This window comes from Buceros rhinoceros, unplaced genomic scaffold, assembly GCF_000710305.1.
Source record: "Buceros rhinoceros silvestris isolate BGI_N320 unplaced genomic scaffold, ASM71030v1 scaffold34879, whole genome shotgun sequence".
Classification (NCBI taxonomy): domain Eukaryota; kingdom Metazoa; phylum Chordata; class Aves; order Bucerotiformes; family Bucerotidae; genus Buceros; species Buceros rhinoceros.
This window is the reverse complement of record NW_010433935.1, coordinates 5,718-24,226: the sequence shown is the minus strand read 5'-3', so window position 1 is coordinate 24,226 and position 18,509 is coordinate 5,718. Positions and strand designations below refer to the sequence as shown.

Sequence of the window (18,509 nt, the reverse complement as noted above, 5' to 3'; positions counted from 1 at the left end):
GCAATTTAGTAGTTTCCTCTTTGTCTCCTGTCACACCTTTCCTGGCGCAAATCCATTTTAGGATCACAAATTAGCAGAAAATACATGTTTAAATGAATAGCGTTAGACTTTGTATGTTCTTATATGTTACAGTCAAAACCATGCTATGTATATATACCTTGCAAAATTGCAGAATTCAGAGTCTCAGCATTCTGTTTGTCTCTGCAGATGAATAGGTTGCAAAATGTTCTGGTTAATTTTCAGACTCATTTTTGCATTAGGGCACGGCTGCAGCGTTACTCTGACAAAGAGAACGGTTAGTTTTGCTATCAGTTCTCTGAGTGAAGTAAGACAGGAAGCTAATCACATGAGTTAATGTGGTGAATTTCTGAGCCCCGTCAAAGGGAGTTACCTTTTTAGTCAAAATCTGACCTTGAGATTTTGTCCCTCCTCAGAGGTGTTCCCACATCACATAAAACAAGATTTCAGCACTGTGACCGAAAATCATAACAAAGGCGTACAAAATGCTGTGCCCATGGCAGTTTGTGTTCAAACCTCATGCTGCTAAGAGCCAGTCCTCTGAAGAGAAGGATGTCAACAATAATGTGGAGAAAAATAGGAAGATCCGTAGGTAAGATCTTTGTTCTTTAATGGCTTCGTAGTCTCCCTTTCATTTGGAAAGGGAAGATAGTAAGTAACATGGCTTCTGGAGAAACCTGTAATGTGTTCCCAAGGAACAGCCGTCCTGGGGGTCACTGGGTGGTCTTGTTTTGGTAAGGTGCATGTAAGCTTTCATGTCTAAGTTACACAATTGTTCTCTTTTATGCTTCTAAATGTACTTGGTGTGCTATAGTGGTTTCACGTACGTTAGAACTTAGGAGGCATGCGTATGCTATAAAAAGGAGCAAAGTGATTCTTAATCCTGTAACTAAGTTGGTGAAGTATTTCTGTGGTACTGTTTATACAAGACACCGTATAAAGTAAGTTGCATGTGATTATTAAATTTCTCAGTTTTCAAGCTGTTACTTATTTCAAGCTCCTTTTGCATGCCATTTCTTTCTCTGCCCATTCCCTACCCTTTCCTGTCATTGCTCAAAGTAGTTTATATTCAAACGTGGAGATAGGTGAAGCTGACTCGTGGAAGCGGGTGATCACATATGCTCTGCTAGCTAAAACATCATCGCTCTCTCCAGCGAAGGGCTTCATTTGGAGTTTGTGGTCTGGATGCCCCTCTGGTGTTTTTGAACATCTTCTGAAACCTGATATCCAAGTTAAAAAGTAGGAGTTCAGAAAGTAGGACTTAATGCAGAAGACAAAGGAAATCAATATAAAAGTATGTTATTTGTTTAATAAGGTGGAAACTGGACCTAGCTGAAACTTTCACACATTTCCCTGAAGATTTCAACCTCTTTGTTTAATTCCTTTGAGTATTTTCTGGCCAGCTTACAGCAATGATACTCAACCTTTAACATTCTAGGCCGTATCTGTTGTTTTCCTCCCCACATAGTGACTGAAAAGGTTGATTATAGCTTTACTATTGTCTTATAGTCCCCTCCACTCCTCATGCTGCTGCCAGTGCTTGGCTTATTGACTCAGTACGTCTTTCAGAGACAGCTCTGAGCATCTCCCTACTGATGCTACAGGTTAAGTGTGTTGTGTTATAATGGATTGTCTTTCTCTCTTTTAAAGCTTAGAAAACGATGATGCCAAATTACGTGGTGTGAGCAAGAATCAGATAGAGATGCCACCTCTCGTAACTTCAGCGAAGGCCAGTGATGGGAGAGAGGTCTGTTTCTAGCGTCGTTGTTTGATACTGAAGTTCACACGGGTTGTGCTTACTGCTAAGAATTTCTCAAAGTTGTCATGTGAGGCCTAACTGGGGTTACATGAGGTTGGACCACTCAGATCTTTGGCTGAAAGATCTTTTCTGAGCAAAAAGGAGCTTTGGTAAGGCTTAAAGGAAGGAGGTGACCCAGTGGGATTGGAGTGCTCTGTTGCTTTATTCACCTTTTGAAAGCTCTAGTAACAAACATGTCCTTTGTCTAAAATTGTCTGGTTCACTGTTTTCCTGGGGCTGCAACTATTATGTCAAGAGGGCTTGCTGAAATTTAAAAGACATTTGCAGAGGCAGATGTTGTTTGATTAGTATAAAAATACTTTCTTCCTGTTTTGTGTCAAACTGTGGATTAGGTCAACGGTTATGTACTCAAGTGAATAAATACGTTGGAGAAGATCACATTGATACCTCATCTCTTGAATTTGATTTGTAGCATTTTAATGGTCATATAAAATGAAGCTTTAAGATATTTAATAGGTCTGAAGACAATATGTATTTTTATCTTTTCTCTCTCCAGAACCGCCCCCAAAATGGTATCAAAGCCTCAAACCAAGTATCAAGATGTCCAAGACATGTAAAAGTAAGAAACTTTGCAAATGGATCCAGCTTTCTTGACACACTACACTTGACAGCAAAGGAGGTAGGATAAGGAAATCTGACAAGTGATTTTTCATAACTTTGAAAAGATACAGGGTGCAACATTGGTTTCTGACATCGTACTGTTTTTCAGGTTATCAGCTGCCGGTCCAAAGCCTGTCAAGCGTCAGTCATGACCCCAAAAGGCCTGGTGAAAGGTACTAGAGATGGGCCGGTTCCAGCAGCAGAACTTTTACCTCAGGCAATAGACTTTATCAAGCAGTACTACAGTTCCCTTAAAGAGTAAGCCAACTTCACCTTCATTTTTGGTGTAAATGTCCTCTGTCTGCCTATCTGTCTGTGAGACTATAGGGGTGTTTGGTTTCTGCACAGCTATTGGTAACTATGCATAGCACGCATGCAAAAATAGGCAAGGACTGATAGAAAAGGTCAGTAAAACTATTACTGCACCTTGTATGCTCCATCTGCCAATCCCAGGGTCTGGGAACACAGAAGTGGACTCTGTTCCTCAGCCCCATCCCTTCTGACTGTGTTACGTTATAGAATGTCTATGAGCAACTTGGTTAGGACTCTTGCAGAGTGTTACCTTCTGTTTTCTTAACATCAGCTGTTAGAGGCATCAGCTCCTGCTCAGATCAGTCTTAGACGTGAATAATGTGGATAATGCCTTTTGTTTGTGCTGTTCCAAGTATTTTTTCTCTGTGTTCTTTTGTTCTGTGTTTTGACTCTCAAGGCTTTAGCTAAAGATTGGAAGTCAAGGCTCTTGCTTCTCAACCTTGTTCTGTGCTATCATCAACAACAACAAAAAAAAGCTTACTGAGCATGCTGAGAGGGCTGTTCTAGCTTCAGAAAAGAGGTTTGTGTTCTCCCCAAAATGGGCATGGTGCAGAGACAGCTTGTTGCAGGAAAAGCTGGAACATCTGGTTGAGGTCCAAGAGTTTGCAGTGACCAAGTTTTCACATGACAAACTATCAAACGACAATTCAATGTTTGCTCATCCCATTATAAAACATTATCAGACTTTCAAAGGGACTCAGCCTCATAATGGCTACTTCTTTAGACGCTTTGAACTCTTCTACAAAGCTTTCTTCCACCTGAATCTTTCTGAAAGTCCCTGTCTTATACACAGGCTGTACTCGCTTGCCAACATATTGCATTTGCACATCTCTGTGTTTCTGCTCATGGCTATTTGATCACGTTGATTTACGCTATCTTACGTGCTTGCCCTTGATCTTTCATCTTGTTGAAAATGTGAAAACTCCCAGACAGTGCAGGCTATTTTCATTCTGTCTGTAAGCTAACAAAACAATTCTTGTCTGTGCTGCAAAAAATATCTCCTAATGTTTTGACTTCGTTCTCTGTTATCAAACTAAAGAATTTTGGAGTTTGTTTCCCTGACAAAGAAATTGCTCAGCTCTTCCTTTTAGGAATGAAAATCCTGCTTACTTTGCTCAGAAGAGCTGTGTCCATGTGAAAATAACAGAACTTTGAGGACAGTCGCTATAATCCTACATTTGGGCTGAAACTAGCCTGTTCTCTACTTTTTATTTGCCTGTGAATTGACAATTTTTTCCCAAACTAGTCTGGAAAATCCAAATTTAAACTGAAAATTTACACAGAAAAGCTTGTCCATGTATGTGTTGGGTGGTGAAAGGGTGGTGTCACTACTTCAATTTCTACCGTGTTAGTTTCTTCCTGAGGGTACTAAGCTCTGTCATTTGCACTCAATAAGGACAGTTCCTAAATTCTGAAGCTGGGAAAAATTCTCCTCAGCAGTCCTCAGTCAGAGTCCTGCGTACTTAACTCATCCCTTTACCAAGAATACCCCCTGCTTTTTGATCAAAACCTCACACCTGGACTGCTGCAGCAGGTAGCAGCTGTGCTGTGGGGACAGCGGCATAGTGCTGTGGAGTGGAGGTGGGAACAGATCATGGTGACTCTGTCTAAAGAAGCGCATTGTTTTCATAAAGGATATTCTATGCTGAGAATTCTCTGTGTAGAATTATAAGAGGAACAGGTTTCTCACTGCTGTATCTCAACCTACATAGATGCTAATCCCCTCCCTGGAAATTTACTCTGCCTGCATTCTGGCAGATAAAATAGCAATGAAAGTAGAAGTCTTCTCATGCAGAAGGGTGCTCAAAAGCTTTCTGGCTTCAGCAATGGCTGTGCTCTTCTTGACCCAGAACCTAAGGAGAATGTCTGCAATTTGAATCAGCTCTAAGTAATGAAATTCTCATTGTTTCTTTTCATTGTTGCTTCCTGTTCAAAAGACCAAAAATAGAAGAACACCTGGTCCGGTTGGAAACGCTGACCAAGGAGATAGAAACAACAGGAACCTACCAGCTGACAAAGGATGAGCTGATCTTTGCTGCCAAACAGGCCTGGAGGAACGCGCCTCGGTGCATTGGGAGAATCCAGTGGGCCAATCTACAGGTAACCTGTCAGTCTAGACATGGTGGACCGAAGAGTCGTCTGCTGTAAATCAGAAGAATGTCCTTTACTTTGGTAAAATAATGCCAGTTGCTTGGACTGAGGGCTACTCCCTCCTCTACATATCATAAGATCAGTATGGGTTTTGTAGTTCTCTGTTCCACAGTTGAATGTAAATGTGTGGGAGTGCTAGTGTACGAACCAACCATATCAGAGAACCGGGTGCGTGCCTCGGTCCTTAGAGGATTTACATGTGAAAATGATGCATATAAGAACAATAAAAATAAACATTTTCTAGTGGAGCTATAATTAAATTGAAAAACACTGATTTTTCGTTTCGTTTTTTTCCTCAATCTTGCCTTTCCTTAAGAAAAATAATAAGCTTACGTCACTGCTCCAAAATAACTTTTTTTCTTTATGTTTCTTTTGGAAACCTACAGGTGTTTGATGCACGTGATTGTAAAACAGCAAAGGAAATGTTTGAGCATATCTGTCGTCACATTCAGTATGCCACGAACAATGGAAATATAAGGCAGGTCTCTTTAATTTTAATTTCAAACAACCAAAATCACATCCAGATCTGGATTCAAAACTCTACGTAAGACCCGAAATGGTCTGTCTAAATATTGTGACGACTTGTCTCTGCTCTTAATTCTCCTGGTACTTACATGTTCCTCTCATGTACCGTCAACCATCTTGAAATTTTGTAACTTTCATGGCTGATGTTGCAAAATCTTTTTTAATTCCTGGGAAGAAGATATTTCTACTGATGTTTATTTTAGGAATATTAAATAATTGCTGTTGGTAACAATTTGTGTCTTAATAATTAGAACGTGTTTGGCGTGCGGCTGTGGTGTAACAGGATTTGATTGTCTCTCCGGGCAGATCAGCCATCACTATCTTCCCCCAGAGGACTGATGGGAAACACGATTTCCGTGTTTGGAACGGCCAGCTCATCCGATATGCTGGATATCAGATGCCAGATGGGTCTATCGTAGGAGACCCTGCCAGTGTGGAGTTCACGCAGGTACAGTTCTAAATACAGACTCACAACTGCTTTCCATCTTGTCTAACCCATCTGCCTTTTTTCTTTTCCCTTGCGCGTTTATGCAGAGTGGGAGGGAATTGTGGCATTGAGAGGGAATGGGATGCTCTGCCCCACAAGTTCTAGGTGCAGGCTGGAGCACTAACTTCTTACAATCCTGATATAAAAACCCCTCCCCTCTATCTCAGAAGAGGGTGAGCTAATGCTCCCCTTAAGTCAGGGACACAATCAGGACTGTAACGACATATGTCAACATTGTTTGAATGGGAAGGGGAACTTCTATCACTTAGCATTTACCTCAGCAGGTTTTAGAGGGTTAACATTCTTTTGTCTTCAGATCCTGGGAGGAAACCTGAAAAAACCCCAAATGTACTTTCTTTATTACAGTTGTGCATTGAGCTTGGGTGGAAGCCGAAATACGGCCGCTTTGATGTAGTTCCACTTGTTCTCCAAGCAAATGGCCAAGACCCAGAAATATTTGAATACCCGCCAGAAATTGTCCTCGAAGTGCCAATAGAGCATCCAAGGTAAGCACACAAGATTGAGAAAATTATGTTCTTGCCTCTGCCTCACCTTGGCAGGTTATTACCCTGCGCCTGTGGCAGTCATTTTATGAGTTCTTTGTTAGGATGAAATTACGGTAAATTGTCCTGAAAGATAAAATGCCTGTTAGAACAATGAAATGAGATTTATATTAACGAAGCCACTAGCGATTTTGCTGGAAATCTTTTTTTCCCAATCTACTTTTCAATCATATTCAGAATTTTAAAAGTCATCATTTCTTATGCCAGTGTAATACACATATAAAACATGGCTGCACTCATAGCGAAGTGGTTATTGCCCCTCTCTCTCTCTTCTTTCTTCATGCTTCTTTGGGGCTGGGCTGCAGACTGCTGAACACTAATGTTGTTCTGCAGTTTCTTTAGCAGGCAGTTCCCAGTTACCACGTCGTAAACAAACTGCTGTGTGCTTTTGCAGACCATGCTTCGGGTCACTTCTGGAGTTACCTTCCTGCATTTTTCTGGTTATTGCCTACAGGAGGAAAGGGCACACAGAATAATGATCCGAATGTTTGTTTAACAGGTACGAATGGTTTAAGGAGTTGGATCTGAAGTGGTATGCGCTGCCTGCTGTTGCAAACATGCTTCTCGAGGTGGGAGGCCTGGAGTTTACTGGGTGTCCTTTCAATGGCTGGTATATGGGGACAGAGATAGGAGTGCGAGACTTCTGTGACGTACAGCGGTACAACATCCTGAAGGTAATCTCCTGAAGTAGAGGCATGTTGATGTGAGGAGGGACTGACCTCGGGGGGCAGAGTGTTTCTGAAGACACGCCGTCAGTCTTTGCTGGGATGGGTGTTGTATTCATATCACACCAACGCTTCAGTGATAATCTGACACAATGCCCTGACTACTGTGGGACATCTTGAATTTCTGCCAAGAGGATGACTGCCAGATTGTGTAACTGTGTTGACAGTGTTCTGACAGTGTCTGTTCCAAAGAGCTGTATAGAATGGCGAAAGAGCAACTGTAAAAAAATTACAGAAAATGTTGTCCAAAGAGAGCTCTTCCCTGATTTTACCCTGAGTCGTGCTGGTTCAGGACTTCTGGCCTCTTCATTTCTCAGAGGTGTATTTACATCAGTTCCAGTCTGCTATTGCCAAGGCAGTGGAGTTCTGGTGATAGGCTGCAGGTCACCTCACCAGTACAATTACTGATGATGACTTATACCCAGATACCGCCACTGGTTAAACCATTTAGTCCAGGAGGGAACCTCTCCCTGCTTTCCCAAACTGGCACAGTCTCCAGAACCAGGATCCATAATTGAAGTTTACCTCTCCTCCCAAGTGCTTCTGCTGTCACTGCTTTCCCCAGTGTAAGACTGACTCCTCCTGCTTCTGCAATACTTTTTCCTGTATATTAATCTGATGAGGTGGGGAAATCATGAGGTCTAAGCCCTGCATAGTAAATTCGCTTTTCCCTTTTCTCTCTCTTTCACATGTAGGAGGTAGGGAGACGAATGGGACTGGAAACAAACAAACTGTCATCGTTATGGAAAGACCGAGCTGTTGTAGAGATAAATGTGGCTGTGCTTTATAGCTTCCAAGTAAGTCAACGAGTGAGGTATCTGGAGAGACACTGAATCCTGGGTGCCACTTCTTCCTTTCACTTACAACAGCTTTGTGTAAATATAGTACGGGGGCACCAGTGCTCAGCGGAGGTTATCAAAGTGATTTCAGTTGAGATATTCTTGATTTACACCTGGGAAAGTAGAGGAATCCCTATTTCCTGTTGTAGTCAGAAAAAAATCTCAAGTGAAGACAGAAGGGAGAGGAAGAGAAAAGGAAGTTAAGGGCAAGAGTGTTCATGCTTTTAACACGTATGTCTAAGTGTCAACATTTATTAAAGCTATTGCATTAATCTATTTTATTTACAATTACAATTTATCTAACATATCAAGAGTATGAAAGAAGGGTAAAAATGAATCGAGGCTTTTGCAGAGGTAAAATGCTGATGTTAAAAGAAACAAAAGGATACAGGAGGCCTTCATCAAAGGTCTGCCTCAATCTGTATCTATATAATAGTTGCTGATAGTAGCACAGAAAAAATTCTTTAAATATTAACCAAAGGAAAAGGATTACTTTAACTACATCGGGAAGGAATGGACTTTTTAATGTACATCTTTTTGCAATTTTTCTAGAAACAAAATGTGACTATCATGGATCACCACTCGGCTGCTGAGTCCTTCATGAAGTACATGCAGAATGAGTACCGGCTGCGAGGAGGCTGCCCAGCTGACTGGGTGTGGATTGTACCCCCTATATCAGGGAGCTTAACTCCTGTCTTCCACCAGGAGATGTTGAACTATGTCCTCACTCCCTTCTATTACTACCAGGTACACATGATCCAAAAAGATGTGACTCTAGTAGAAGACATCAGCAGTGCAGGTGATAATAGGAGACCTGACAACATCCAGATGAAAATCCCTGGTTAATCGAAGTTCACTAGGGAGGTTCATAAATCGCAGACAGTATCGACTGTGCTGTGGAAGGTTGTGTTAGATCTGTGGCATTCTCAAGCCGTAAGTTAAATTCAATTTAGCACTATGGAGACTGATCCCCTATTTGTACACAGAGGATTGTGTGTGTATATATATACATACACAGAGAGATGCCATTGAATCTGTATGTGTGTAGATATACACATACATGTATATATACTTCTAATATTTATATATAAAGATTCTTTTTAACCTGGCCCTTTCAAAGATACACTAATTGCGTATTTATTATTTTACATTTCTTACCCGAAGCTTAACTTTTCTTTTTAAAGGTGGATGCCTGGAAAACACATGTCTGGCAAGATGAGACCCGGAGGCCAAAGAAAAAGGAAATAAAGTTTAGCGTCTTGGCAAAGTAAGTTGTTTAAATAAGGGGTTTCATGCTTTTGTTCAACTACTTGATTCTTGAGATGTTTCTGTTCCACCTTTTTTTTAATAATTATTACAGGAGAGACCGCTTGAATTCTTTGAATCATGGACTCTACCTATCCACAGTTATGTTGTAGTCACATCTGTATTTTATTTCACAGTATCTATATCTTCTTCCAAACAATCTTCCAAGGAGACACCATGCTCAACATCAGTCTTTCCTAGCTTGGTTGTAGATCAGTCTAAATTACTGTCTAGCTACATTAAAAATTTGTGATAATTTTTTTTCCCAGAGCTGTACTCTTTGCATCTTCACTTACACGACAAGCAATGGCAGCCAGGTCCCAGGTCACTATAATCTATGCAACAGAGACTGGGAAATCTGAAACATTAGCCAACAATCTGTGCAGCTTGTTCAACTGTGCCTTCAACACTAAGGTAAGAAAGTATAAATCATCCACAGTAAATGGAGAAAGAACTTTGGCGAGTTTTATCAGCCTCTGCAAGCTTTTTCTTTCTCTACTCCTGTATTTTGAGTGTTCAATAAATATAAGTTGGACTAGAACCTTGATTTTTGTATTCATTTAGCATAATGCCTTGTAAATTTGGTCAACAGTCACCTGATAATTGCAGCAATATCTAATGCTAGTTCTTATGCCTGCTAGCAATTTCTCATGAGATTTATACCTTCCAGGTTCTGTGCATGGATGAGTACAACATTGGTGACCTGGAAAAAGAAACACTTCTTTTAGTGGTTACTAGCACTTTTGGAAATGGAGATTCTCCAAATAATGGAAAGGTAACGTTCACCTCAGAACTATAGATGAAGTTCGACTCAAAGTCTTTCGTTTGTTCCATGTCCTTGAGTAAGATCTGGATCAGGGTCTCACGTATGCTTTAAATCAGAGTATTTTCCTAACCCTAAGTATTTTATGAATTTTTACACAGACCTTGAAGAACTCCTTGCTCACTCTGAAATTGCTGAGAAAAAAAATCAGGTAAAATACATAGTTTGATTTGCATGTGATTGAGTCCTTTTGCGTTTCGTTTAGTATAATATAGCGATCTTCTTTTTATCTGCTTCTGCAGATACGCCGTGTTTGGTTTGGGGTCCAGCATGTATCCAGAGTTCTGTGCCTTTGCCCATGCCATTGACCAAAAACTGGCCCAGCTAGGGGCTTCTCAGCTCACTCCAATAGGTGAAGGAGATGAACTCAACGGGCAAGAAGAAGCCTTTCGCATGTGGGCAGTCAATGCGTTCAAGGTGACTATATAAGTAGTTAGCTCATATTTTAGTTTGTTCATTCATTCATTTCATTTCAGTATTCACTAGCATCCCATAAAAATGGAGGGAAGTGAAGGAAAACAAACATCTGGATTTATATCTGAATTTCAAACTCCCCTCTCTTCTACAGCTTGCCTAAGCTCCACAGCTTCCCTGTTACCCAGGGAGCTGGGCACCTTTTCTAGTATTTTTTAATATTCACGTGGTATTCCATGAAACCTTTTGGATAATGGAGGGCTCAGTACGAACGAGAGCAGTAGCATCAAACATCAGGTTTTTTGAAGATGATCAGTTTTATCTATATTGATATAGAGTGGAACCTTGCTGAACTCACTGAACCCCTATAACATCTAACTAACTGACCTCACAAAATCAATCGAACCCAGCAGTCTGTGAGACTGCTATCTCCTCATTAGGATTATGGCAATGCTAAGAATCCCTGATTTTTTTTACTATGAATAGCCTTTTTTTTTCTTTTTTCTAGACTGCCTGTGACACTTTTAACATCCGTGGGAAAAGCAGTATTCAGTTGCCTGCGATATATACGTCTGATGACAGCTGGGATCCGAAGAATTACAGGATAGTGCAAGACCCTCAGACCGTAGACTTGGCTAAAGGTATTACCTTCCACTTCCTCTGTCCACGTTGCTCAGACAGGTCTGAACTGTAAAGGTTTCCTAGAAGTGATATTGCTGCTAGGTAATAGAATGCATATGATAAACTACAGAGAAAAAAAGACATTGGTTTACATTGATAAATCGTTATCTTTTCCAGCACAATAGATCAGAACACCAGGACTCACACACACTTTGACAGCCCCAGAAGAACAAAAGCTGAGATGAACTCCTTTTAGTCAGGGGAGGCACACATACAGGACACACAACTGACAAAAAGTCTATTGTGTTCTAGGGCGAGCACGGTTCCGTTCTGTGTTGCGTATTATTTGAAGATTTTTTTAAACAAACCTAATCACAAAATTGCCATGAATCTCACCCTCTTTTCTCAACAGCACTTGCAAACATTCACGCCAAGAACGTAATTCCCATGAAGCTGAAATTCAGACAGAATCTTCAAAGCTTAAAATCCAGGTACGATACCTCATTCTTTTGGATACTGCAATACTACATGTTACTGAAATCATTAACGTCTGAAATGCTATAATGGGTTATCAACACATTCTCCCTGCAGTCATTGAGAAATATATATGTATTTTGTACCATCATTAGTAGAAGTAAATTGTTATCCCAAGACCACAAGAATACATACAGCCTCAGCTCTGGTTTACTGGGAAATCAGCTCCTACCTAGAGTCTCTAGGAGCATAGGGAAATAAGTAACTTTATGATATGGCCCTTTGATACCTACTAAATGTGGGAGGTCAAGTGTGTGGTCCCTCTCTCTTGCTTGGTATTCTGCATGCCAGGTGTACGTTTACTTCATTTAGGAGAAAAATTGCCCCTTAGCAGGAAGAAAAAGAAAGAAGGATAGTGCAAGTGGCTGCTGCATTTGGCTGTACTGCACAGCCAGCTGAGACAAGACAATGCACAAAGAAATGCAAACAGATAATCGGTGCCAGCATCTGTCTCAGCAGTAGCATTGATGAATGGCCCTTCCACAGCCTCCAGCAGCTCTCTCTCGTCCCTGTTCTATATACACCGTCTTATGGCACTTCTCTGAGCTGGTTTAGGGTGTGAGGTGTTCAGTCTTCAGCAGAGCTGAGCTTCCTTTCATTGGCTGATTACAGGCACATTTATTGCTTACTGGACAGATCACGCAGCGCTTCAGCATCTTATTTATTTTGCTACAAGTACTTCACATATCTGGCCTATTATTTGCTTGTCTCCATGAAGTACTAAGCTGGCCTGATGACCTGGTAACGAACACAAGTAAGCCTTGCCAGCTGTCACCTCAGGTTTATTCCTGTTCTGCGCAATCCAAGGGAAATCCTGTCGACGTAACCAAGATCTGTCTAATCTCTTTTTTTCTATATCTAGTCGTGTTACCATTCTAGTTAAGCTTTCCTGTGAGACTAATCAGGAAGTGCGCTACCTGCCCGGAGAACACATCGGGATTTTCCCAGGGAACCAGCCAGAATTAGTCCATGGCCTCATTGCACGTGTCAAGGATGCCCCTCCAGCTGATCAGACTATCAGACTCGAAACCTGCACAGATAGTAAGTTGGTTCCCTTTAGGTAAAATAACAGAGGCTGTTGGACAGATTTCTCTAAAATTCCTGAGATTGTTGTATAGACTCAATTTGATTCTGTTTTCCTTTTCTGAAGTTTCAGTGGGGTTTTGTTGATGCTATTAGTTATTCTTTCGATTCTGATTTTGCATACCGTGACGGCCCAGGATAACTTCACCGGTGTTCACAGAGTTATCCCAGGTTGACACTTTGTATTCAGTTGCTGAGTTGGCCATTGACTGCAATTAAATTTACCAACAGAGTTTGCTTATTGTTCTTATCCGAGTCCTAAAATAGCTTTACATGTCATGATCATCTTTCCCATCTTACCGGGAACAACCTGCTGAATCACAGGGTTCTGACACACAGGAAGATGATTTCCTCAAAAGATAGGTTTTTCATTTTACAGTGGGGTTTCGTTATCCTGCAATTCTCTGCGTTAGAGTATCTCACATCAACCGCTTTTCAGAAGGGCCCTGTGGTCTAGACCTGCTGCAATCTATTGTGAAATCGGATTTTGAAGGACGCTGTTGTTTTGCAAAGCCCTACAGCTATGAAATGCTACGGGAATTGACAAGTGTTCTTTTATTTCCCTTATTTCCAGGTGGCTACTGGACAAGTGACAAAAAAATTCCAGCCTGCACGCTCCCTGAGGCTTTGACATACTTGCTTGATATCACTACTCCACCCTCCCAACAACTACTAAAAAACCTCTCACAGCTGGTAACAGCGGAAGGGGACAAACAGAGACTGCAAGTTTTATGTCAGGTAGGTGTTAGGGCTAGATTTATGTTAGAAGTGCTGTAAACTGGACCACCTGATGCCCTTTAACTGTGTAGCAAAAGCTTCAGAAATTTTTGTAGTGATGATGCTTGACTTTTATCCCTCTGCTACATGTTCTGTGTGCTAGTAAAACCAGCCACAGTGAGAGAAAGGGTGGTCTTGTGGCTCAGCTTGGGTGTGGGAATCAAGAGGTTTCTTCAGATCTGGTGTTTCCTGTATGGTTCTGGGTGGGTCACTTCGCCTGCCAGTTTCTCTCGCCTGTCTTGTGGTTTCTGAGGACACACCACTAGAAGACCTTACAGTTTGCAGGAGGAGGGGTTGGAGGGGAGCTGGTAGATATTTTTGTCAGAGAATTGGTACCGTGAGAGTAGGAGGGATGTCGCCTTAAGTAACCAGTGACTGATAGGTGTGATAAGAGCTTCCTTCTGCTGGTTTCAGCAGGGCTCGGTAGGTACCAGGACCTGGGCCCTGATAGCCCATAGCAGGGGGCTGACAAACAGATCCTTCTTCAGGTTCTACATCCTCACTGAGAGAGCTGGTGTCTGAGAACACTGCAGCAGTTATTCTCTAATTCTGATTTCAAAAACAAAACCATTTTTAGGAAACCTAAATATTAGTCTAGTCAGAGTTTTGAGAACTCTCTGTTGGTTTGCCTGAGTATTTAATTGAATGTAAAGCAGGAATCTTATCTGTAAGTGACCCTTCAAATATCCTTGTCCTCCTGAACTGGGCATGACCTGCTAACGTTGCGATGGTGGCCTTTGGCTTTTAGAGCATGGAAGAATACAACAAATGGAAGTTTTACAACAGCCCGAACATCCTGGAGGTCCTGGAGGAGTTTCCTTCTGCTGAGGTCTCAACAGCTTTCTTACTGACCCAGCTGCCGTTGCTGAAACCCAGATACTATTCTGTCAGCTCCTGCTGTGACATGACTCCCAGAGAGATACACCTGACAGTTGCAGTGGTAAACTACAGGACAAGAGGTAAGGAATGGTCATTTTCATTTTGCTCTCAGGTAAATGATGTTTAGGCTGCATCCTGCTTCAGAAAAACCCTGTGTCTGCCGTATGGCATGAAGCATTTCTGTAACAAAAAGTTTGTGTTGTGAAACACGGGGGATAGTATACTTCAGCACAGCTGTTCATACTGTGCCAGGATTTCCTGAAATCCTCCAGCATCGTCACTGTGTCCCTGTTTTATAAATCATTACTAGATACACACTTACTTAAAAAACATAATTTTAAGTATAAGGTTTTTTTTAGAACTGAGAGCTGTTGGATACTGACAGAGGTGTTTTCCTTTGCTCTGGCCAGATGGACAAGGGCCTTTGCACCACGGGGTTTGCAGCACGTGGCTGAATACAATAGCTCTCAATGAAACAGTTCCATGCTTTATACACAGGTGAGTGTATGACAGAGAAAAACAGAAAGAAATAAAAACCAAACAAACCGGTTGGGTTTTAGTTCAGGTCCTTCAGTGGTTCCTTTCATTGTTTGCATATGATATTGAAGTGAATGAAGTTGGAATGTCTGAGTTTGAGAAGAGAGGGAGCTCCCGGTCTTCCAGAGATATCTTTTACCATGTCTTATGTTGAGCTAAATCGTAAGAAAATTCTGGAAGAATTCCATTCCCATCCTTGCTGTCAGCCTATCCCCCATAGGGCAAGGGAAGCTGAGGACACATGCAGCAGCCCCATACTGTTTTCACCTTCGTAACTTCGGCTGTGCTGCTCTGAATCATTCAGGAAACAGACACCGAGATGTCAGTCATAAACTAATTACCCAAGTAACATATTATTGCTTTCTAGGACTAATGAATTCCAGCTCCCGGAGGACCCAACCAAGCCATGCCTTCTGATTGGCCCAGGAACAGGAATCGCTCCCTTCAGAAGCTTCTGGCTGCAGCGTCTCTATGACTTGGAAAAGAAAGGTGCTTACGGGGATTGTCACGGGGTAGGCCATAACTCTCCCGGCAGCGGCAGACATCCCCAGTCCTCCAAACCACATCTCTCAGGTGGAGGCACCCAGAACATTAGCAAAGTAAATCCTGTAGAGATCTGTCATCCCAGCACTGACTGAACACTGCACTGAAACAGCTAATCCATCCTCCCTGAGACCATTCCAATGGTCTGGGGGTGTTTGGTCACTTGGAAGGAGCAGCCCGTGTGTCCTCGTAAATACAGCATGTTCCATGACTGCCCCAGGCACTCACACAGGGGCTTCAGTATGGAGAGGAAACACTTTGGCCTGTGTGTAACAGCCTGTTTGGGGAACCTGCTCCAGATTTGGGCAGATTCAATCCTACTGCAAGACCCTAAAATTAGAAGCTGTCACACATTAGCCACCCACACTCTCCTCCTCGTATGATTAGTTTGAAAGGCTAGTTAGAAAATCAGAATCACACAATCCCAGGTTGGAAGGGACCTCAAGAATCACCTGATCCAACCTTTCTTGGCAAAAGCTTGGTCTAGACAAGCTGGCCAAGCCTCCTGCCCAGCTGAATCTAAGTTTCCAGTGCTGGGGTGTTATTCCAATGGCTGATTCTTCTCGTTGTGAACAACTTTCCTCTTGTGTCCAATCAGAATCTCCCCAGGATTAACTTGTACCAGTTACCCTCATCTTTATCATGTGACTCCTTGTAAAAGGGAGCCTTCATCTTCTTTGTGGGCACCTGTTAAATACTGGAACAAGTGACAAGGTCTCCCCTGAGTTTCTTTCCTCAAGGCTGAACAAACTCAGTTCTCTCAGCCTTTCCTCACGTGGTGGCTTCCCAGTCCTTGGATCACCTTTGTGACCCTTCTCTGGAGCCTCTCCAGCCTGTCCACACCTTTTTTATACAGCAGGGATCAAACCTCGACACTCTGTTCCAGATGTGGCACAGACAGCTGTACACAGCCAGTTACTGTCACAACGGGGCCCTCTATGGGAACAGTCCTACGAGGTAATGGACCTTACGAGGAAAGACAAAAATCTTCCCAATGTGGTTTCAGGGATCAAAGGTGGTGACATGACATTACTATTCGGCTGCCGGCAGCCAGACATGGACCACATCTACAAAGAAGAAACTGAGGAAATGAAGAGGAAGGGGGTCCTGAAGGACATCTACACGGCTTACTCCAGACAACCCGGCCAAGCTAAAGTAAGCTCCGGTTAAGATTTGGGCTCTGTTTAACAATGTTCTTTAACAAAACTTCAGCATTTTGCTTCGGAATATTGTGAACAAGTGACGAAAGGCGCTGCTCCGTCACTTCCCGGGGAAGCTGAACCTCACTGTGCGCGGCAGTACCAGCAGGCTGTATAAGCGCAACCCCTCGCTGCCGTGTGGAGAGGCACGTTGCGTGCAAACAGCCTGTGAAACTAGAAGCTGGAGCAATTTCCGAAACCTTAAATTTTTGCAGGGTTTGATTAGGCCATGGGTTAGAAATAAGTTGGGTCTGTCCATTTGTCACCATTTCAATGACACTGTGACTTGGAAGATAATTTTGCATAGGTGAAATCTTGGAGAAAACAACAGCCCCTAAGCTGTCCTCTCTTCAGCTATCCTACTCTCCTGGCAAGACAGGAAACTGGCAGTTGTGACTGGTTCTAAAAATGGCGAGTCTTAGTCTCCTTGAGTTTAATCAGGGCACAGCTCCGAATCTGGGGCTTGTAAAAGCAGCATGAAGACATTTTTCTTCTCGTTTGTTGTGGCACAACATGCAGCCGGAAGAGACAGGGCATTTGGAACCCTACTGCGCAGACCCACACTGGATTTTGAAAAGCCGGTAGCCAAAGTAGCATTTAAGAAATGCTGTCTAATGACCCTTGTTCTGTTTCTAAGGTCTATGTTCAAGACATTCTTCAAAGCAAGTTGGAGACCAAAGTGTGCAACCTCTTGCAGAAGGAGGAAGGGCACCTGTACGTCTGTGGAGATGTGCGCATGGCCAAGGACGTGGCTCAGGCTTTGAAAAGGGTGCTTGCGAGGAACCTGAACCTCAGCCAGCAGCAGGCAGAAGACTATTTCTTCCAGCTAAAGGTATGCTCTGACAGACTGGGCCCTCAGACAGTGCTCCGGGGTGGGTTACACGAGTCTTCAAAGTCACCCTCAAGATCTCGCAGACTGCCATGAGCTTTGTTTCAGCAGAATGCACAAGGGAAAAAGCTTTAAGTGATCAGCTTAGTCCACCCATCATGATTAAAACACTTTCTGCTTGGTTAGGGTGTTACAGTGGCACGTGATGTTCCCTTATGTCCGCCAGTTTTGTCAGCACCTCCCTTTGGGGACTGGGCACGAGCTTTGCGGAGTCTCTGGAACATCAGGAGTGTGAGACTGTGTTGTACTTGCACTGAGGGAGGAAAGTGATGCTAAGGGATTGGTGAGTCCATCACCGACAGCAGACTGCCGGGTCTGCCGGCCTGTTAGGACCCTTCTGTTAGGAGAACTCGTCCTGCAGCCGCTGTGTCTGGGGTTCAATGGGCTCCTCCTGTTACTGGCAGAACACAAGTCCCCCATCGCAGAACACAGGCGCTCAAAAGCCCTCGGAGTTTCTCAGCTGCTCCGTAAGGACGAGTTAGCAGTATTTAATGCATCGTGTGGGTTTCCTTTCTGTTTTTGCAGAGCCAGAAGCGATACCATGAAGATATATTTGGGGCTGTGTTCTCACATGAAGTCAAAAGAGGTGTAAGAGCTTTGCAACCCGCCCGTCCAGCGAGTCAGCTTATGGTTTAGACAACACTTGCACATCTGTTATTTCCAAAAAACAAGGGGTGAAGTCCTCTTTCTTACACAAGTGTATATGATTGTATGATTTGACTTTTAAACCCCAGCCCTAATTAAAAAAAACCCTGAATTAACTTTTGATGCTATTTATTCTGAGAATTCTTTTGATAGGTTTTCTTAATACTGAAGATGCAAATTATTTTTAATACTGTCTATGCTAGAATAAATCTGCTGGTTTT

At 42.6% G+C, this 18,509-nt stretch overlaps 1 protein-coding gene across 1 annotated transcript; it reads left to right on the top strand.

Moving 5' to 3' along the window:
* Positions 1-503: 503 nt before the first annotated feature.
* On the top strand, positions 504-18,279 carry NOS2 (nitric oxide synthase 2, inducible). Its single transcript, XM_010144270.1, has 26 exons — positions 504-610; positions 1,669-1,765; positions 2,334-2,456; positions 2,547-2,695; positions 4,687-4,849; positions 5,287-5,378; positions 5,732-5,873; positions 6,279-6,418; positions 6,975-7,149; positions 7,896-7,997; positions 8,592-8,786; positions 9,224-9,306; positions 9,614-9,758; positions 10,015-10,119; positions 10,269-10,318; positions 10,410-10,584; positions 11,090-11,222; positions 11,615-11,693; positions 12,599-12,777; positions 13,394-13,557; positions 14,345-14,555; positions 14,886-14,973; positions 15,380-15,501; positions 16,562-16,710; positions 17,392-17,586; positions 18,169-18,279. Exons 1-26 carry the CDS (start codon positions 504-506, stop codon positions 18,277-18,279), a joined length of 3,474 nt encoding a protein of 1,157 aa, XP_010142572.1.
* Positions 18,280-18,509: the final 230 nt, after the last annotated feature.